General features: G+C 44.2%; 1 protein-coding gene across 1 annotated transcript; it reads right to left on the reverse strand.

Annotated features, from left to right (window-relative positions):
- Nucleotides 1-9,149: 9,149 nt before the first annotated feature.
- mvk (mevalonate kinase) lies at nucleotides 9,150-17,618 on the reverse strand. Its single transcript, XM_061816623.1, has 10 exons — nucleotides 17,252-17,618; nucleotides 16,923-17,070; nucleotides 15,663-15,807; nucleotides 13,739-13,894; nucleotides 12,561-12,664; nucleotides 12,348-12,393; nucleotides 12,092-12,182; nucleotides 10,763-10,882; nucleotides 10,387-10,540; nucleotides 9,150-9,867 (listed from the first exon to the last, which is right to left on the reverse strand). Exons 1-10 carry the CDS (start codon nucleotides 17,327-17,329, stop codon nucleotides 9,716-9,718), a joined length of 1,194 nt encoding a protein of 397 aa, XP_061672607.1. The 5' UTR covers nucleotides 17,330-17,618; the 3' UTR covers nucleotides 9,150-9,715.
- Between the last annotated feature and the right edge of the window lie 119 nt (nucleotides 17,619-17,737).

The following is a 17,737-nucleotide window of genomic DNA, read 5'->3' on the forward strand; positions in this document are numbered from 1 at the left end:
CTGCCTCTCTCTCTGATAACCTTGGCTGTAGTAGTCCAGTCTTCCGGTAGGTCCTCCTGTCCACTGAGAGCCTGTCTCACCTCTTTCCAAAAGTCCACACAACAGTCTTCTTTCCTCAGCTTCTACCACATGGTTCTCTGCTCTAACCTTTGTCTTCATCTTCCTCCCTACCACTGGAATCATCCAATACAACACCATCCCATGCTGTCTCGCTACACGCTCCCCTACCACTACCATACAGTCACTGACCTCTTTCAGAAAGCATCGTCTGAACAAAAATGCGCACTTCTACCTCCAATCTTGTAGGTCACTATATGTTCCTCCCTCTTCTGGAAATCTCTCCATCCTTTTTGCAAAGTCCACCACCATCTGTCCCTCAAAGTTCCTTTCCTGGATGCCGTACTTACCAATCACTTCTTCACCAACGTGTCCATTATCAATCTTAGTGACTCCCAGCGATACAAGGACAAATTTCTTAGCACTGTACTCAAAATTGTTGAGGCCATTTCAAATCGTGTCAAAAGGAGAGAACATATTTTGTTTGTACATTTTTAAAGGTTGACTCTAATTTTCATTTGTATGATGGTTAAGATTCTTCTTCAAAACATTGCCTGCAATTCAGGTTTTTGTGATGGTGACGCTTTGAAACTGGTATCTATTATTTCACACATAATCCCACTGCAATAAGCGCACTTGATTTCTTTGAGTGACACGGAACAGACTGCGTTCAACTTTGGAAGATCCACTCTACTGAATCGTAAATGCGGGGAGACTGAAGTTCTGGCCCAACAGACAAGAGAATGAAGTCCACGAACAGTGCCTCAAGGGAGCAGGATACGCTGGGCTTTGAGAGGCCCGTATTGGACTGCGAGCCTACGGGGAGAAAAGCAGTGGTGACGGACGGCGCGCTGAAGCCTGAGTGTGACACCTGGACTGCCTGTCACAGCCCCAAACGGACAAAGTGACATTTGACAGGATGGGAGCTGAGACTGCAACAGCACGAGTCAGGACCCGGCTGACAGGAAGGATGAGAGGTGTGCAGTTAAACTCGACGATTCCCCCAACGATTTTTCAATCTTGTCAACCTCCTCTCTTTCCTCTCCTTTTATTTGTCAGCATGACCCTTTAAATAAACCGCAGTCCGGAGGAGGCTGAAGCTATCAATTACAGTCATCTTGATGAGGCTGCATGGAGATTAATCAGTAAGTGTGTGACAGACCGGGAAGACAAAACTCAAGACCGCCAGGCTCTTGAATTTCCCGGCCTGCGTCACTAAATTAGAGTGAGACACCATTATTCCCTTTTCAGAGCAGCTGCGACTTGAAGAGTTTTGCGGTGTCAGAACTGGCCAGGCACGAGCGACACAAAGCCAGAACCTTGAAGGAGATGTCACAAGGAGGCTGGAGTCAGCCGCTCGAGTGAACGACGGTCCCCACGCTTGCCTGAAAGCATGACATTGCCAAAGGGGAGTGGGGGGGGGCACACACCATTTTATCATTCAGTGTGATTCGTGCCCTCTCTCCCTGTCAAACATGCCATATGTCCCCGTCACAGGTCGTCTTGCTGGCTTATCGGGTGTGACAGGGCTATTCACACACTGCTCCCAATCAGACACCATCTCCTGCAGGAAAAATAAAAATCAAATAAAATAAGAAAAAAAAAAAATCCCCACCACGGCTTGGTGACAGGCTGTCAGACGGAGGGCAGCAACTTCCACAGGGCCTCGGCTGAGAGGCCGCCCATCTGGGGAGGGGCCAGAGGCCAAAGGTGACGACGGGAGACACGACAGACATCTACGTAAGCCCGCATTCTTCCCGAAACCTAATTCGGCCGACAAGATCTAAAGCTTGAACGCGTCAAAACGAGCCAGTAAAATTTTGTGTGTGAAAAGTTCTGTCTTTGGTTAACTCGGTCTCGTGGCCCTTCTCATGTCTGAAATTGATATAGTTCCTGACTGAAGGTTAGAAAGGTTCACTTGGCATTTCTAACTCTGACCCGATCATTCATCAAGCGACACTTCGAAAATGATTTATCTCAGGTGGCGACACATTTTGTACACGGAACATTTTTTGTAAGCATATCCTGCAGGTCAGCCAGCATTGGGGAATTAATTGTGGGTGTTGCGTTTATTTTTGCCGTTTCATTTCATTATTCCAAAGGAACCACATGTGAACGGAACTAGAACATAAACCCGAAGCTACACATTCAAAGCAGCCCCATGTTGCGTTCCGGCGGAGTGTCTAGCAGTCATGCCAATCAAATGATGCGATGAGGCCGTGAAAATGAAATTTAAAAATCAATATTTTCCACACCGCAGAGAAGTGTTGTGAATAAACCCGCCAACAAATAAAAACATGCCGAGTATAATGAGGCTTCAAAAGTATAACACGTCTCTGCTCTCAAACTCCATGGACGTGTCCGCTGAGTGTGTAAAACTATGAAATAAGAGTGCTATATAATCTAGCATCTTTTTTTATATCTACAGATTCCTACATTACAGGCAAAATTTATCACTGCAGCAACAGGCGCTAACCATCACCTAACTTGCTAGCCAAAAGGTTTCCGGCGAGAGGCGAACTCGTCTTTGCCGTCACTTCATGGCTTGGATATTTGAATGACGACACTTGTCACAATGGACCTTTCTGATTGGTGATCTTAAGCTCCGCCCCCTTAGCTACATGCCCCACAAGCTTCCTAAATGGCGAATGAACAGAACAGATTTGAAGTTGATTCTCTATCACGTATTCCAGATAATATTGTGGTACGGTTTTTGCCAAATTCATCAGACCTGTCCAAGAGAGTTCTACATAGATGTCTCAACTATTTCACGCAAAGATATGTACACGGAATTAAGATTTTGGACGGAGCGGGACGCAATGTCAGAGTTACAGCGAAAAGTGTGACGCCTCACAAACTTCATATCAAAATCCAACAGGATAAAATAGTTTCATCGTACTGCGCATGTAAAGCAGGGTGAGTACTATTTACGCATTACGAACCCGACTCTTCGGCATAAAACGTGACACGCTTCATTCAGCAGGTCAGTCATACACTAACAAAGTGAAATTTGTTCTCCTGCAATGTATAAAGCACTGATAATAATTCAAGATACTTCTCCCTCACTTACCTTGGAACATACAGCCTTGTGTTTGTTGATATTGTTCACATTTAGTTGTACGCTCGCTCTTCCGCGAGCCTTAATCCATCGTAGACACTTCGTCAACTGTGTTTTAGGCTTTGGAAAATGAATCAAGCGGGCCCCTTGTCACCTAGCAGGACATCTTTCATAAGGATTGCACGTTCCCCAAGCGCATCTGAGGGCCATTTCCTTTGTAACATTAACTTTTCCAAGCGCACGCTACTGACAACCAGCATTGCTTGTGGGACAACATGGCGGCAGGGGCGTGTCAAGACAATGCGCCTATCTGATTGGCTATTATTGCACGAGTGATTGACAGGTCGGAAAGGTCCAGTGCGGCATCCGGGGATGATGCTTTTCAGCATGTGGCCAAAGCAGCTAGCTAGCGTCATGCTGTTGTCGTGGAAATAGCAATGAAGAACGAAGGCACTCAAGTTTGTAAAAAAGGAGGTCGAGGGGACTCATGGCGGACTTTGAGTTCTTCTTGTGTAAATCTAAGCGCAATCACTTTTCCAGTCTGATTGAGAGCTCGTTGAGACACTTCTGGAGCTAGCGTACGTTTACGTTGACGCCAAAGCAGAGCCTTTGACTTCGTCGCACCTTGGCTGAACACCGCAGCTTCTAAACGCATTAACCGAGTGAGCAATCAGTTGCAAAGTGGGCTAAAAAAAAAAAAATCACACTTATCTCTACTGTGATGATACGCAGAGAGAAATAAATCGGGCTCAGAAAAAAGGAGCAGCGGGGCGAGGGGGGGAAAAGCGCCATTACCTGATCCGAGTTATCTCGCACAAAGGAGTGGGATGTGTCACCTCGACTCCTCTGAAAAGAGACACAACCCCTCCGAGCGCACATTTTATGAAACATTTTCTGTGAAATGATTGCTAATCTATGCAAAAAAGCAATCAGCGGCTCATTCATAATGCATGAGCGACGAGATACCCGTTTTGCAACGCTTTTGGATTATTAGATGTTATCGCGCAAGCGGCAGCCGAAAACGCTGAACACCGCTACCTGTTCTATTGTAATTACATGACCGCAGAGGTCCACCGACAAAGTGTGTGTGGGGGGGGGGCGCAGAAAGTGAGACAGACAAGCGAGAACATCCATTACGAAGGGACTGCAAATAACTCGAGATGGGAATATTTGTTTCTAACAGTTTTATAAATCCATTTGGGCCACGATTTATCAGCCTAAAAGCAGCGGTTTTAAGTACATCTGGCCAACGTTGTAATGGCCCATCAATCAAACGCTGTCATGTGATAACATTTTGAGATCATACTCCTCCTCCTCCTCCCTGAGCCTCTTGATGGTGGGGGGTGGGAGGGGGTGGGAATCCATTGGATTGGCTGCAATCCCAGTGAAACGATGAGAACCTATTTTGAATTCAAAGCCAGTTCAAAGTGCGAATGTTCTGGAATGCTCGTCACATGTGAATGTAAATTAAATTCAATTTAGGATATTGTTGCTCAACAAAAACAGTGCATTAAATATATTTTTGTGCACATTTCTAAACCCCAAGCCTGACAGATTTTTTTGTTTGTTTGTATTTTTTTTTTCTAAAGAATAGATTATGTGAGGATTACTGGTTTCATATTATTAGAGTCAATCAGAGTGAAAATGTATTTCTGGCATGAGAGTTGTACGTGCAAGCGTAAACGTAAAACCAATAAAATGGATGGAAGCAAGACATATAGAGGATAAAGAGGGATGAGAGTGACCAATTTGGAAAAACGCTGAAAATGTCTGTCTGTCTGTCTTAGGCACAATTGTTTTTCATAAAACACACTGTTAAATGGTGAGCTCTGGTTACTTCTAACAATATAAATACAGGGCAATCATAATATTTCAAAATATGAGTCCAAACAACCAAAATAGTTTTGCCAAACAGACATAAAAATGTACATTGAGTGATATATCAAATAGGTTACTGCACTTACAAGTTATACTTCAGAAATAAGTACTCAAGTAATTATAAGTGAGAGAGCGAGGAAAGGTCATGAAATACAAAAAAAGTGAGCGATAAAATGCGTGATCAACGAGGCCAGTGCTACAGGTAGGTATTAACAGTTGTCAATTATATAATATTTGAGAAATTTACGTCCAACTTACCTTTGTATTTCCTGGTTTTGAATATTTTTCCCATAATTGATCATATCGGAACACAGACTGCACAGCACTTTGCCGGGAACGTCAACTTTTTCTAAGTGTTTGGTTAGACATGTTAATCCAGTTTTAATTCGTATCTGTACGGTTACACTTTTTTCAAGCCATGCCCATTTGAAACAGTTTTTTACCCGGTGGTTTTGATCAATTTCTCTGGCACGATCTTCATCTTTACAATCCAATACTTTCGCCGTACTGGCAGACGCGCTTACCGCTCGCTAACATATGCGTGCGTATGTCTATAAGTTATAACTATGCCGTTGTAAACAGAACGCTTCTCTACGAAATGTTAACATCAAAGTGAAAATGCCGGCAAAATGCTGCCGAAAATCTGAATGTTGTCGTGATTATAAACACCAAATTTAATGCAAACAGATAGCAATGCCGTAAACGGGTAGCAATGCCGTTTTCCGCTATCACAGCTGTGACTAATCCCCCCCCCCCCCCCCCCCCAAGCATTTTCTCTACAGATTTACACATTTCACAAAACTGGCAATTTCAGATGAAAAAAAAAACCTCATACTTCCACAAATCCGGGAAAAATTCTCATCTCCGTTTGAAAAGAAAATATATATTTACATGAGCTGCAAAGTCAATCATTTGCATAGAACCAAGTTTTGAACTTGAAAGGTTCTACAAAAAGTCTGATAGAACGTAAAGATTGCGATACAAAACCAAAAACAGGTTTTATTTGAAGTGGTGACATATTCTGTACTTGTGCATTCGACAAGGTTTTTTTTTTTTTCTCCCCCGCAATGAGCCAGCGCAAGGATGAAGGGCGCTCTCAAAAAAATAAAAAATAAAAATCTCGAAATCAATGAGTCTTTTCAAAGGCAGCTCGAAAGAAAGGTGCTTTTGTCTACAATTAAACAAGCGCTAGTGGCACTGAAGGATGACAAGTGTGTCGCGGGTACCTGCCTCACAGAATCAATTACTGGATCAATACGACGACATGATACAATTCTGTGATGGAGAGAGGAAAAAAAAAAAAAAGATACAAGGAGTGGAAGTCAAAGTGTGTTAAGGGTTGCAAGATGTTTACAACATAAACAGTGAAGAGGGAAAAGCCGCACGGGGCCCGTTTCGAAGGGCAACGTGGCTGACAGCCGACCAATCAAAATGGTCGGAACCCTCGGAAGATGGATTGGAAGGGGGGTGGGGGTGGGGGGTGGGTCACACACCCAGAAATGATTAACAGGTCAGGAGGAAGAGAGTAAAGCTATTATGCATCAATATTTGATGACCCTTGTCAGAAGCACTTTCCTGATATATCTGATTTGGCTTTGGAGAAAAAAAAAATCTATTTTTAATGTTACGTGACACACCAAACACCATTTATAGTGTAGGGGTTCACATAAACGTGTCTGCATGAGATAAATTCCCTCTCAGTTTCTCGTGCTATCACTATTGACTGGACATTAGTCCAAGGCAACGTTCCCTCTAATTTTTGGAAGCGTCTGAGTAAACACACTAAGCCCGTGAGCGCCCCCTTTGACCACTGTGAGCAACATCAGACGTATGCACTGTGGTTATCCATTGAAGTTACACGGCTCATTAAAGAAATTCAGATCACATTCCCATCAGAACATTTTTAACAATTTTGCAAGCTTACACTGAAAATGTCAACAAACCAAAAAAAAAATACATTACAATACAAACACATTCCAAGCCAACTTAACTATAAATTTGAAATGTCGCTTCCAACTTTCATTTTTTTTTTTTAACCCACAATGATATCCCAGTCTGTTTTTGTTGTTGTAAAACTAAATTATTGCTTGAAGAATATCTTTCGCAATCCATGTTGAAAACTGAATGATCCTCTCGAACACTTTTAGGGTTAATGTTATGTTGCCTCCTATATTTAAAATACAGAATTTGCTTTTTGTGCACTGTATTGTCTGTGCTTTCATCCTGGATCATGCTGTGCCAAGGTGGAATTTTAACATTATACACCATCTCATCCTGTAATTTCCACTCAGGCTTCAGACCAGATCTTTCTCACTCAAAGAGAAAATCTCGTCCAGTTTCACCACTTTTTCTTCTATTATTCACATACCCCGGTGTTTGTAATTATGAGTGTACCTCTTTAAAATGGAGGGGGGCGGTGTCAGGTAAACTAGGAATTAGGGCGTGTAGCAGCACTTTGTGGAAGGCAGTGTGCTGCCGTGTTTAAAAATAAAAAAAAAAAAAACCATGTCAGGCTGTAGTTCACTGCGCTGGATCCGTTTTCCTCGGGGTTGAGTGTGCGACAAGTGCGCAAATGCGCAGTTGCGCATCTTAGAGGGAACATTGGTCCAAGGTGGAGTCCACTTTTCTTCTGAATCAGCTCCTGCCACGACCACTTGACGCAATACGTGGTCCAGAAAATGGAGGAACCCTAACCCTCATAAACTCTGCTGCTTTAATATTATCCGTAACATGCCGGCTATCTGTCAAATTATGGTAGTCGTGATGATATATAGCATTGATCTTGAGCAAATGTTTATATATAGTCGACAAGTGGCACCCGAAAATGACCTTATTTATCTCTTGGTTAACATTCCCTTTATTTTAAGATCAGTACGGTTGTTGCAATCCCAAGAAAGCACTTTTCTCGTGGTTTACATTTGGTCAACAGGCCCCAAAACCAAGACCGCCTTGTTCACAGTTAGTAGACAGGCTAATGCTCCAGAGAAGCCATTGTTTTGTTTTGGAAGGTCTCCGTAGAGTATATGCATATATGTATGCAATTCCAGATAGTGGGTGCTGGCAGATTATGTAGATTGCAAATGTATGATATTTTTTAATTTTTTTTTTAAACCAGGGGAAATAAGGACAAAACATAATTTCCCCCTTTGAACTAAAACACGCTCACAGAAAGGGTCAACACCCCCACAGGAAGATCACGAACATCACCGCGACGTTGAGCGCTGGGGAAAATGGGCCACGCTGTGCTCGTTTCGACGTCCCGCTCCGGCGCAGCTACTGTAAATGGATAACGTGAAACTTTTGTCTCGGATAATAGGAGCTGACAATATATTGTAAAGCCTGTGAGTCCAGAGCGGGGCAAGTAAACACTCCGCAGGAAGTCACCGAAAGCCCCCCCCCTTAGTAAAACTGGCGGCCGTCGGGGACGTGACATGTTGTCAGTCAGCTGCGGTTGCGTATTCGAACTTAATGGCTCCTGACAAGCTCTCCGTCTGCCCACTGGACGTCCACAGGGAGAAGGAGAGAAACCCCACCCCCTGCCCCCTGCCCCCACCCCACCCCCGGTGAGCACGTCCACTCAGCAAATTCACATTTAACATTTCTATCTTCAATCCTTGATTCCGATCTGGCATTTCTGCATTCCTCTGCTTTTTAATGCTCTTCTAGGACAGCACTTTTTTTTTTTAATCATATTACTCTAATTCAGCCATTTTCTGCGTGTCCTTGACCCCCTTTTTTTTCCCTGCATTTCCCATGTCATCCAAAATAATCTTACAGACTGCATTTGCAGGCCTTGACATGAATATAATTAAAATTAAAAAAAAATCTGTGGCTCACGGGAGCAAAGAAAAGGAGTGAGAATGAAAGAGGAAAGAGAGAGAGAGGCACTTCAAATGAAACCGCCTCTGTTGTCTCACTCTTGGTCCCGTCCCCCCCCCCAACGCCTGTGCCCCCGCAACCCCTTGTCGATGCCAGTTCAATTGAAAAGCGCAGTGGTAATTAAATTCCAGCAGGGGTTAGGGGCAACTGTGCGGCAGTGTACTGCCAATGGTTGCTGGATGGGGGGAGGGGGGGGGGAGAGATTGGAGGTGGTGATGTTCGCTGAACATAAAGATGACACAATTCAAGGGGACAGAATGGGCGCCGGGCGAAAAGAGAGGGGGGGGGGTGACAAATGTCCTTTATTCGTGTCCAACGCGCAACTTAATCTTCGTGGCATTTACAGGGAGGAAAGATGGAAACTCGAAAAAAAATTCAAAATCCCAAAATGACCTTTTTCCCCCCCAAATCGGGAAGATTCCAAACAGATCCGTGCACAGCATTGGCAGGATAGCTGTGAGAGTTTTTTTAAAAAGGTTGAGAAATGTAAGGAAAATAAAAGTTATACACTAAACTGTGTGCTAAAAGATATATTAGCTAAACCTGAAAATATACAAGTCAAATATTAGTTACTTTCATAATCATTTTTGTTAATATACAATCAAGAGTTCGGCGTTGAACTTCAGCAACGGGCTCTCCATTAAAGAAGAATTTGTGGAACTCTATCGCCACCAAGCGGACAAAGTTTGCTCTACACGATTAAGCAGTCAATGAGATGCATAATTTGACATTCAGTCCACTTTTGTTGAGTGGGCAAACGTTCTTTGATTCACTGCAGCGCTTGACCGTACCTCGAATCTTGTCAACGTCTCGTAAATTCACCTGCACGTCCGCGGCGGCGTCTCAGTAACGGTTTAAGACCCCTAAAACATCTTCCTTCACTGATATGGGGGAATGCACTTGGACACCGGGACCGCCGATACTCGTTTCCCAGCAGTCAAAGTCGCAGTCCTTCAAGGCCTGGATTGTACTCTGGATTACAGCAGAGTCCGTTTCTATGACGACAACAACAACAAAAACTCCATTCACGATTGGGGGACACTGAGACAGCAGACACAAAATGACAGGGGAAGCAGTGAGGAGAGAGAGAGAGAGAGAGAGAGAGAGCTACCCCGTGACCCTCATGAGGATAAGTGGCAGAGGATAGATAGATAGATAGATAGATAGATAGATAGATAGATAGATAGATAGATAGATAGATAGATAGATAGATAGATATAGATAGATAGATAGATAGATAGATAGATAGATAGATAGATAGATAGATAGATAGATAGATAGAACGTTGTAGTGGCTGTGATACATGCATGTGCCTTTAAGAGGCGGGGCTTAGTGGAGGCGTTTGTGACCCCAGCGAGTCTGCACGCGACCGTCTGGCTGTGGGCCGTGGCTTAAAGCAGCTCCAACGTGAGTGACCTTCATTTTTTATATGCGTTTAACGATTCTTTTGGCACGTCAGCGTATTAGCGCAGGAGACACTTGACATAATTGATGAGATGTGAAATTTTGCCTACCTGGTCTGAGAAGGGTGATGCCACAGCCCCCTCCCCCTGCGCCCGTCAGCTTGCTGTGCAGGCCCCTGGCGAGCGTGACCCGACACAGGGTGTCCAGGGCAGGGTGTCCCACCCCCATCACATTTAAATGATGCTGGTTGATATCAATGAGCTCCTAAAAGCGGAAAAGACAAAAGAAAGAAAAAGATGCTTACACTAACTTTCAATCTATCATTCTTTTTATGAGTAACAACATGGCATATAATCCACACCTGTACTGCTACTTATTATAACGTTAATAAAGGTTTTATGCCGCTACTTGATAAAATTCTATTGACAGTATTCCTGCGGGCTCACAAGAACTCAGGCCTGGGAGGTTGCGGTTTCATTTTTGTACCTCTAAAACGTTGTAGTGCTCGCCTGTGATGGGCTCGCGGGTCATCTCCAAGAGGACCTTCTCGCAAGTGCAGGAAACGCCGTCGAGCGATTCGAGCACAGCGGTCAGGATGGCGGGAAACTGCGGCATTGGAGGAGAGGGAAAACAATTTTTAAAAACATAAAACACAGGTGCTTGTTTTATTTTTAATTCATATTTATTTTTAATTCATGGGCAGGGTTGGCAATCTTTTTTCCTTATTGAGATAAACGTCTCCTAACAGAGCACAATCAATCAATCAATCAATCAATTCTTTTTTGTTTATGATTTAGATATGATATGATGTTGATGATGATGATATATGATTTATAATCTCGTCCCAAAAAAATGGGACGCTTCCCGCAAGAAGGTACTTGGGTTTTCTTAGTTGAGCGTCCCAAAAATCAGAATCAGATTAAAACAATTAAATATTTTGATATACTGAAGGAAATGATGCATGAAAAATCATGATGTCCCAAAAATGGGACGCTGCCTTAGTAGATCGTCCCAAAAACCAGAATCAGAATCAGATTAAAAACACTGAAATATTTTGAAATACTGAAGGATATAATGCGTGAAAAATCATGATGTCCCAAAAAAATGGGATGCTGCCCACGAATGCGTAAATATAATCATAGATTGCACATACCGGGTTCAAACCCAGACCCGCCTTGTATTCCCTGTGCCTGCCTGCGTGGATTTTCTCCGGGCCCGAAAACATGCAACATTAATTTGACGCTCTAAATTGCCCCTAAGTGCCATTGTGAGTGTGGCTGTTTGTCTCGATGTGCCCTGCGATTGGCTCCAGGACTTTCGCAACCCTTGTGAGGATAAGCAGCATAAGAAAATGGATGGATGGATTGATTAATTGGACACTCTAAATTGCCCCGAGGTGTGATCGTGAGCGTGACTGCTCTCTGTCTCTATGTGCCCTGCGATTGGCTAGCGACCAGTTCCGGGTGTACCCCGCCTCCTGCCTGCTGAAAGCTGGGATAGGCTCCAGGACTCCTCGCGACCCTTGTGAGGATAAGCGGCTAGGAAAACTGATGGATAGATTGCACATTATAAAAGAAAAACAATATACTCGCAGGTTAAACTGCGTTTGTCTGACCACAACACGCAGGGTAAAAGTCCCGACACCCACTGCTGTCGCCGAGGCAACAGCACACAGCACACAGCACAGGGATACCGGCCAAGAGTTTAATTTCAATATTTTACGACAGCACTCAACACAAAGGAAATGCCCGCGTTATTAATTATGACATCGGCAGGTAACGCACGGAGGAGGAGGAGGAGGAAAACATTTAGTACCTTGTTAATTTTGTCCTTCACCCTGGCAACGAGAACCTTTGTGCTCCGTGGCACTTTAGTGTTGGTGAGGAGGATTCTTAATAACGGCACCCTGGAAGGGAAGCGGAACACAAAAAGAGGCTCGAACGACGCATTTCTCCTCGGTCCGCCCTGCCGAGGCGACAATTTATCCTCATCGACATGAATTCGGGGGGGGGGAGACATGCGCTCCGATTTTTATGAACCCGCTCTGCGGAGCTTAATCAGCGTCGCTCACCTGCTCAGCGGTATTATCCTCCCGGCCAAGAACCTCAGCATGCCTCCTGCGCGGAAACAAATCAGCCATTAGCGAGATAATCATCTGACGATAACCAACGCTGCTGCCGCGCGGGATACGCCGGCGATTCCGTTAAAAGGTCGTCCGTGGGGGCGCGAAAAAGCGTCAGCGCGATGAGCGGCGACGGCGCGGCGCCCGCGAGGCCTCGCTCACCCCACGTCCCGACCGCGTTGTCGACTCCGGAAGGGTTTCCGTGGATGATCGTCTCGCCTTGGAAGGCCCAGCTGTTGATCAGCTCCAGGTCCTCCTGACACCACCTGCAAAAAAACATCATTATTAATATGACATATATAATATGACTTGATTCGAAAACTGGGATGACGAAGGGACTGGTCATCAACAGTTGTTTTGTGACAAACAACAAGACAATGCTCTCATAAAAATATGTCTTTGACGATGCATATCAATATGTATTCATCCATCCATCCATCTTCTTCGCCGCTTATCCTCACAAGGGTCGCAGGGAGTGCGGGAGTCTATCCCAGCTGTCAACGGGCAGGAGGCGGGGTACACCCTGAACTGGTCGCCAGCCAATGGCAGGTCACATGGAGACACACTCACAATCACACTTAGGGGCAATCTAGAGTGTCTAATTAATGTTGCATGTTTTTGGGCTGCGGGAGGAAACCGGAGTGCCCGGAGGAAACCCACGAGCATATATAATAATAATATATATATATATATTTATATATAATAACATAACATCTATATAATAATACAATAATAACATAAACATTAAAAAAAGGAGAACATGCAAACTCCACACAGGCGGAGGATTGAACCCGGGACCTCAGAACCGTGACGCCAACGCTTTCCAGCTGATCCACCGTGCCACCCAACGTATATTCACTTAAAAGCATTTTTAATTTTGTAGTAATAAGCAGGCTCGTATTTTACCAAACATCCTACACATTGGTTTCCAATTACCGGTAGTGACACACAAGATGGCAGACTAGGGCATCCTGGGACTGTGGCGATGTCATCGGAAATCTATCTTTTGGGCGGGAAGGGGGGGGCGACTTGATTTATGACAAAATCCAAGAAGTGAGATTACCACGTTATTAATTCCGTCCCAAAAGTACATTATATATGCAAAAATGTAATGAAAAAAGTATTTTTGAACACATGACTCAGGTTATCTTTTTGTCTCATCATCTCTTCCATAAATATAAACGATCATGTCATCATACATGAATGTCATTGTTGATTAAAAGCATTTTTGGAGTATTCAACGCTAATGTGCTATGTAGTAATAATTTTATGCGCAGGCGGCTTTCGGGCCACTCGGCGTGGGCGGACAGCTGCGATCGCGCACGGTTTCCCGTCGTTACCCGGCGGTGTAGTCCCACTCTTTGAGAGGAGCGGGAATGGCGCCGCTCGCGCACAGCATGGCCGCCGCCAGGCACACCGAGTAGGCTGCGCTCGAACCCAGACCCGCGCCGGTCGGCAGCTCGGACCACACGGACAGCGTCAAGCTTGGGGGCTCGCTGAAAGAGGGGAAAAAAAAACAAAAAAAGACAAGAAAAGAAAACGACGACATTAGGTGACGTCACGTGCGCTGGATAATGGCTGCGGCACCACCACTTCTTCGGCTCGACGCTCATACATCTCAAAACAAAAATGAATTTGAAACGATATCATAAAGTGTTTTGGGATCAAAGCTTCTGGTTTGTTTCAACCACAGGTGTCAAACTCAAGGCCAGGGGGCCAGATCCAGGCCACCATATGATTTTATGTGGCCCGCCCACGGCAAATCATGCACGTCAACTTCCGTGATTCTTGTTCAAATCTGTACCAAAATTTCAAATTGTCATATAAAAAAATCATAACGTTGAAATATTGCAAGCCTTTTTACGTTACCAATACCAAACATCAACTCTTCTTCTTTGTTTCCTTTCGGCTTGTCCCGTGAAGGGTTGCCACAGTGTGTCATCTTAAGATACATATTCGTTTGGCACAGTTTTACGCCGGATTCCCTTCCCGACGCAACCCCTCTGCAGTTTAGCCCGGGGAGTGACGCTTTACAGCACCTGGCGTTCCCAAGCGGTCCTCCCATCCAAGTATTAACCAGGGCCAAACCCGCTTAGCTTCCGAGATCTGACGAGATCGGGCGTTCTCGGGGTAGCGCGGCCGGAACCATTCAGATTAGCGTTAATCGAGTAAAATTTATAAAAAAAAAACATTTGTTTTAAATACACTATGGAATTCACTTTGTACAAGAGTGGCAATAAACAGCTCAAAGGCTCTTGAAAGATGAAAATATGAAATATTCACTCGTTGCCAAACTGCTTATTGCACTGTAAATTGAAACAAACTCGCAAGTCAAAGCAAAAATGTGTCCAAATGGCGGCTCTTATCTAAAAAAAACTCCCAAGTTGGCTCAATTGTATCGCAAGGCACCACAAGAGGAAATTTCTTTCGGTTTGTCCCGTGAGGGACATCTCAGATGAACGCTCATATTTGTTGGGCCCAGTTTTTGACGCCGGATGCCCTTTCCCGACGCGAGCCCCGGTGGGATACGAACTCACGACCCCCCTAAAAACCCATTAAATATGAATTCCGATTCCAAAAGCAATTCATAAATTTCACGTGTCAATATGAAGAGGCGATGAACGATTTTTATGGTTTCACTGTCATCTGAGGGAAACCGGAACGACGACGTGGCTCGCGACAAAAATGAGTTTGACACCCCTGGTTTAAACTATTAATATGGTGGGGGGGGGGGGGGGGGTGCACATTTTCAATTAGTTTTGAGCTTTTTGCGGCAGGACTTGCTCCCTGTCCGTCACAGATGGTTTATTGTAGTCGGTTTAATTTTAAAAATTTATTATTGGCTACTGAAAATGTTTACTAAAATGATTTTTTTCCCTTTTATAAAACAGCAAATGCAGTCCATCTGTACGTTTCAGGGGTCACCAACGCGGCACCCGCGAAGTATCTTCTAAAAACACCATAGGCCACAAATTGTTACTATGATTTGGGCTTTCAATTATGAATCTGACTTGCTTACGTGAATTAAAATTTTAAAATACCTGTAATGTCATTAATAAATACAATAAATTTTAAAAAATATATTTTATGTACGTGTAATGAACCGAGTCTGACGTTTGCCGCAAACAAGTCATACGATCGGTGCTTTGAGGTTGTTGAGCCCTGGTATGTTTTGTGCGTTTATTATTGATTCTATTCCAGTTAGACAGTAAAAGATAGTTTAGATACCCAAAAATGTCGAGTTATCAATTTAATGAATCATACCCCGATGCAAACAGGGTGAGGTACATGTAGAGGAACGCCAAGGTGGCCATGTCGCTTGTGTCCGAGTTTTCGTTTGCTACCCCAACAAATTTGCGTAATCTCTTCACAAATGCAGCGTCGAGACGTTTTACATCCTCAGGCTGTTCTGTGGAAGAAAAAAAAAAAAAAAAGACACAAATCAATCAATCAATCAATCAATCAATAATAAAATGTTGATAATGAAACAATAACACAGCTTGCAGTTTATAGCCCTTTAGATTGTTGAGGATGTTAGGATGATACCAAATGTTGAGGAGTTTGTCTCAGATTATGAGGGAACTTTTGAGGGATTATGAGGAAATATTAAAGGCCTCCTGTCATGAAATGCATGATTTTTAGTATGTTATTAATGAAAAAACTTCAGCCATTATGGGCCCATGCGTTTTCGAGGGATTTGTTTTCGAGAAGAAGCAGGAAGTGACGTAAAAGACAGCGGCGCCCCCAAGTGGACTTGTTTGTTTGCATTAGTTTTACCTGCGGGAAGGTAGCTCGTTGTTCCTTCGTGTTAGCCAAATTGCCGGCTCGTTGCATTGCTGGACATTGCTTGAACACTCGGGACGATGGATTTACCCTTCATAAATTTGACCCGGTTCGTTGTGAAAAATGGATCTGAGGTTCGTGGGTTCCAGATAACAGGTAGGCTCGACGGTGTTCAACAAGTACTGCGGCGGCTTTGAACATCCCCCTAAAAGCAGTACGGCTCGGCCCCATTAAATGCCACTACGGCGCCGAAAATCAGCCGGTCGCCGCGTTCGGCGGTCACTGCGTGACGTCGGGCTTTGCGGACGGGGGCGGCTCTGAAGAACCCAGCCGAGAATCCCTCACTCAGCCGGATGGGGTTTGGCCGTGATCCGCATATCATCTAAATATGGCTCGAAACGATCGTGTAATATTGCCCCGGTTACTTCACTCGGTTGTGTGTGAAAAGAGCTTCCGTGTCAGAAGGGGCGCGTTCGTCTCCCATAGTTAGGGCCCACCGCGTGTTTTCGTTGGCGAATGTCGCCGTGACGTCACGGACGGAGGACGCAGCCAATATGGCGACCACTCGGATATCGTAGAATGACACTTTGCGCACGGGTGACGCGCTCTCCGCTCACATTTATTTTTTCGTATAGACATTGAAATGAATCATGTTATGTGTATTTTTCATTACAATATCTACAGGGATGACACTTGGGCATTAAGGAACAGCAAAATAATGTCAATGAAAACATTCCTTACCACACGAAGGCGGGATCAGGCGTTTCAACTCGCACACATCCCAGCAGAGGAAAGTGTCAATGTTTGGGAGGTTGACGCAAACTTTACCGGTGTTGGTGGCTTTCAACTTCAAGTATGTCCTCAGATTCAAACTCACGGCAAGCGCAACCTGTGATGATGAACGAAAGCGAGTAAAATTGGTTATCATTAAGGTCGGTTAGCAATATTTAAGTATATGGAACGAGTCATTCTGTCATAGATCAAAATGTCGTCGTTACTAAATTGCACTGACAACATTATTAGGAGAAACCCCCAACAGTGTTAGTTAGTTTAATTCATCAGAAAATTACCTTTCCGTGTACAACTGCGTGCTCTCCGTGAAGAATTGCCTTTCCCGGAGCAGATACGATGCATTCCTTAAAATGCATATTTTCTAAAGTACATAAAAAACTGACATAAAAAAAAAAACACAGACTCTAGATAACCTCAGTTGCTATGTTACCCACGTCAAGCTAATGCTAACCTCTTGAGACTCGAAACGTTTGACAATATTACTAATAACTTTTTCATTGATGTCAACGAAGACCAGAGAGCCTTATAATAATGGCGTACGTTAAAAAAATGCAAATTTTATAAGACGTGTTGACTCTCGGTGGTCCAAAGTGACGCAGACCGCTAGCATTGCGTTAAACACGCAGCTGACTGCGCATAGACCCATTTGACGGATAACATCCAATCAGCTCCAGCGGTTTCTTGCCTGCTTATCTTTTTGACCAATCAGCGTGCAGGTTTCTGTCCACCACGCGGGGGAGTTATCCAATCGTTCCATAACATGA

The sequence above is a fragment of the Syngnathoides biaculeatus genome, chromosome 4 (genome assembly GCF_019802595.1).
Source record: "Syngnathoides biaculeatus isolate LvHL_M chromosome 4, ASM1980259v1, whole genome shotgun sequence".
Classification (NCBI taxonomy): Eukaryota; Metazoa; Chordata; class Actinopteri; order Syngnathiformes; family Syngnathidae; genus Syngnathoides; species Syngnathoides biaculeatus.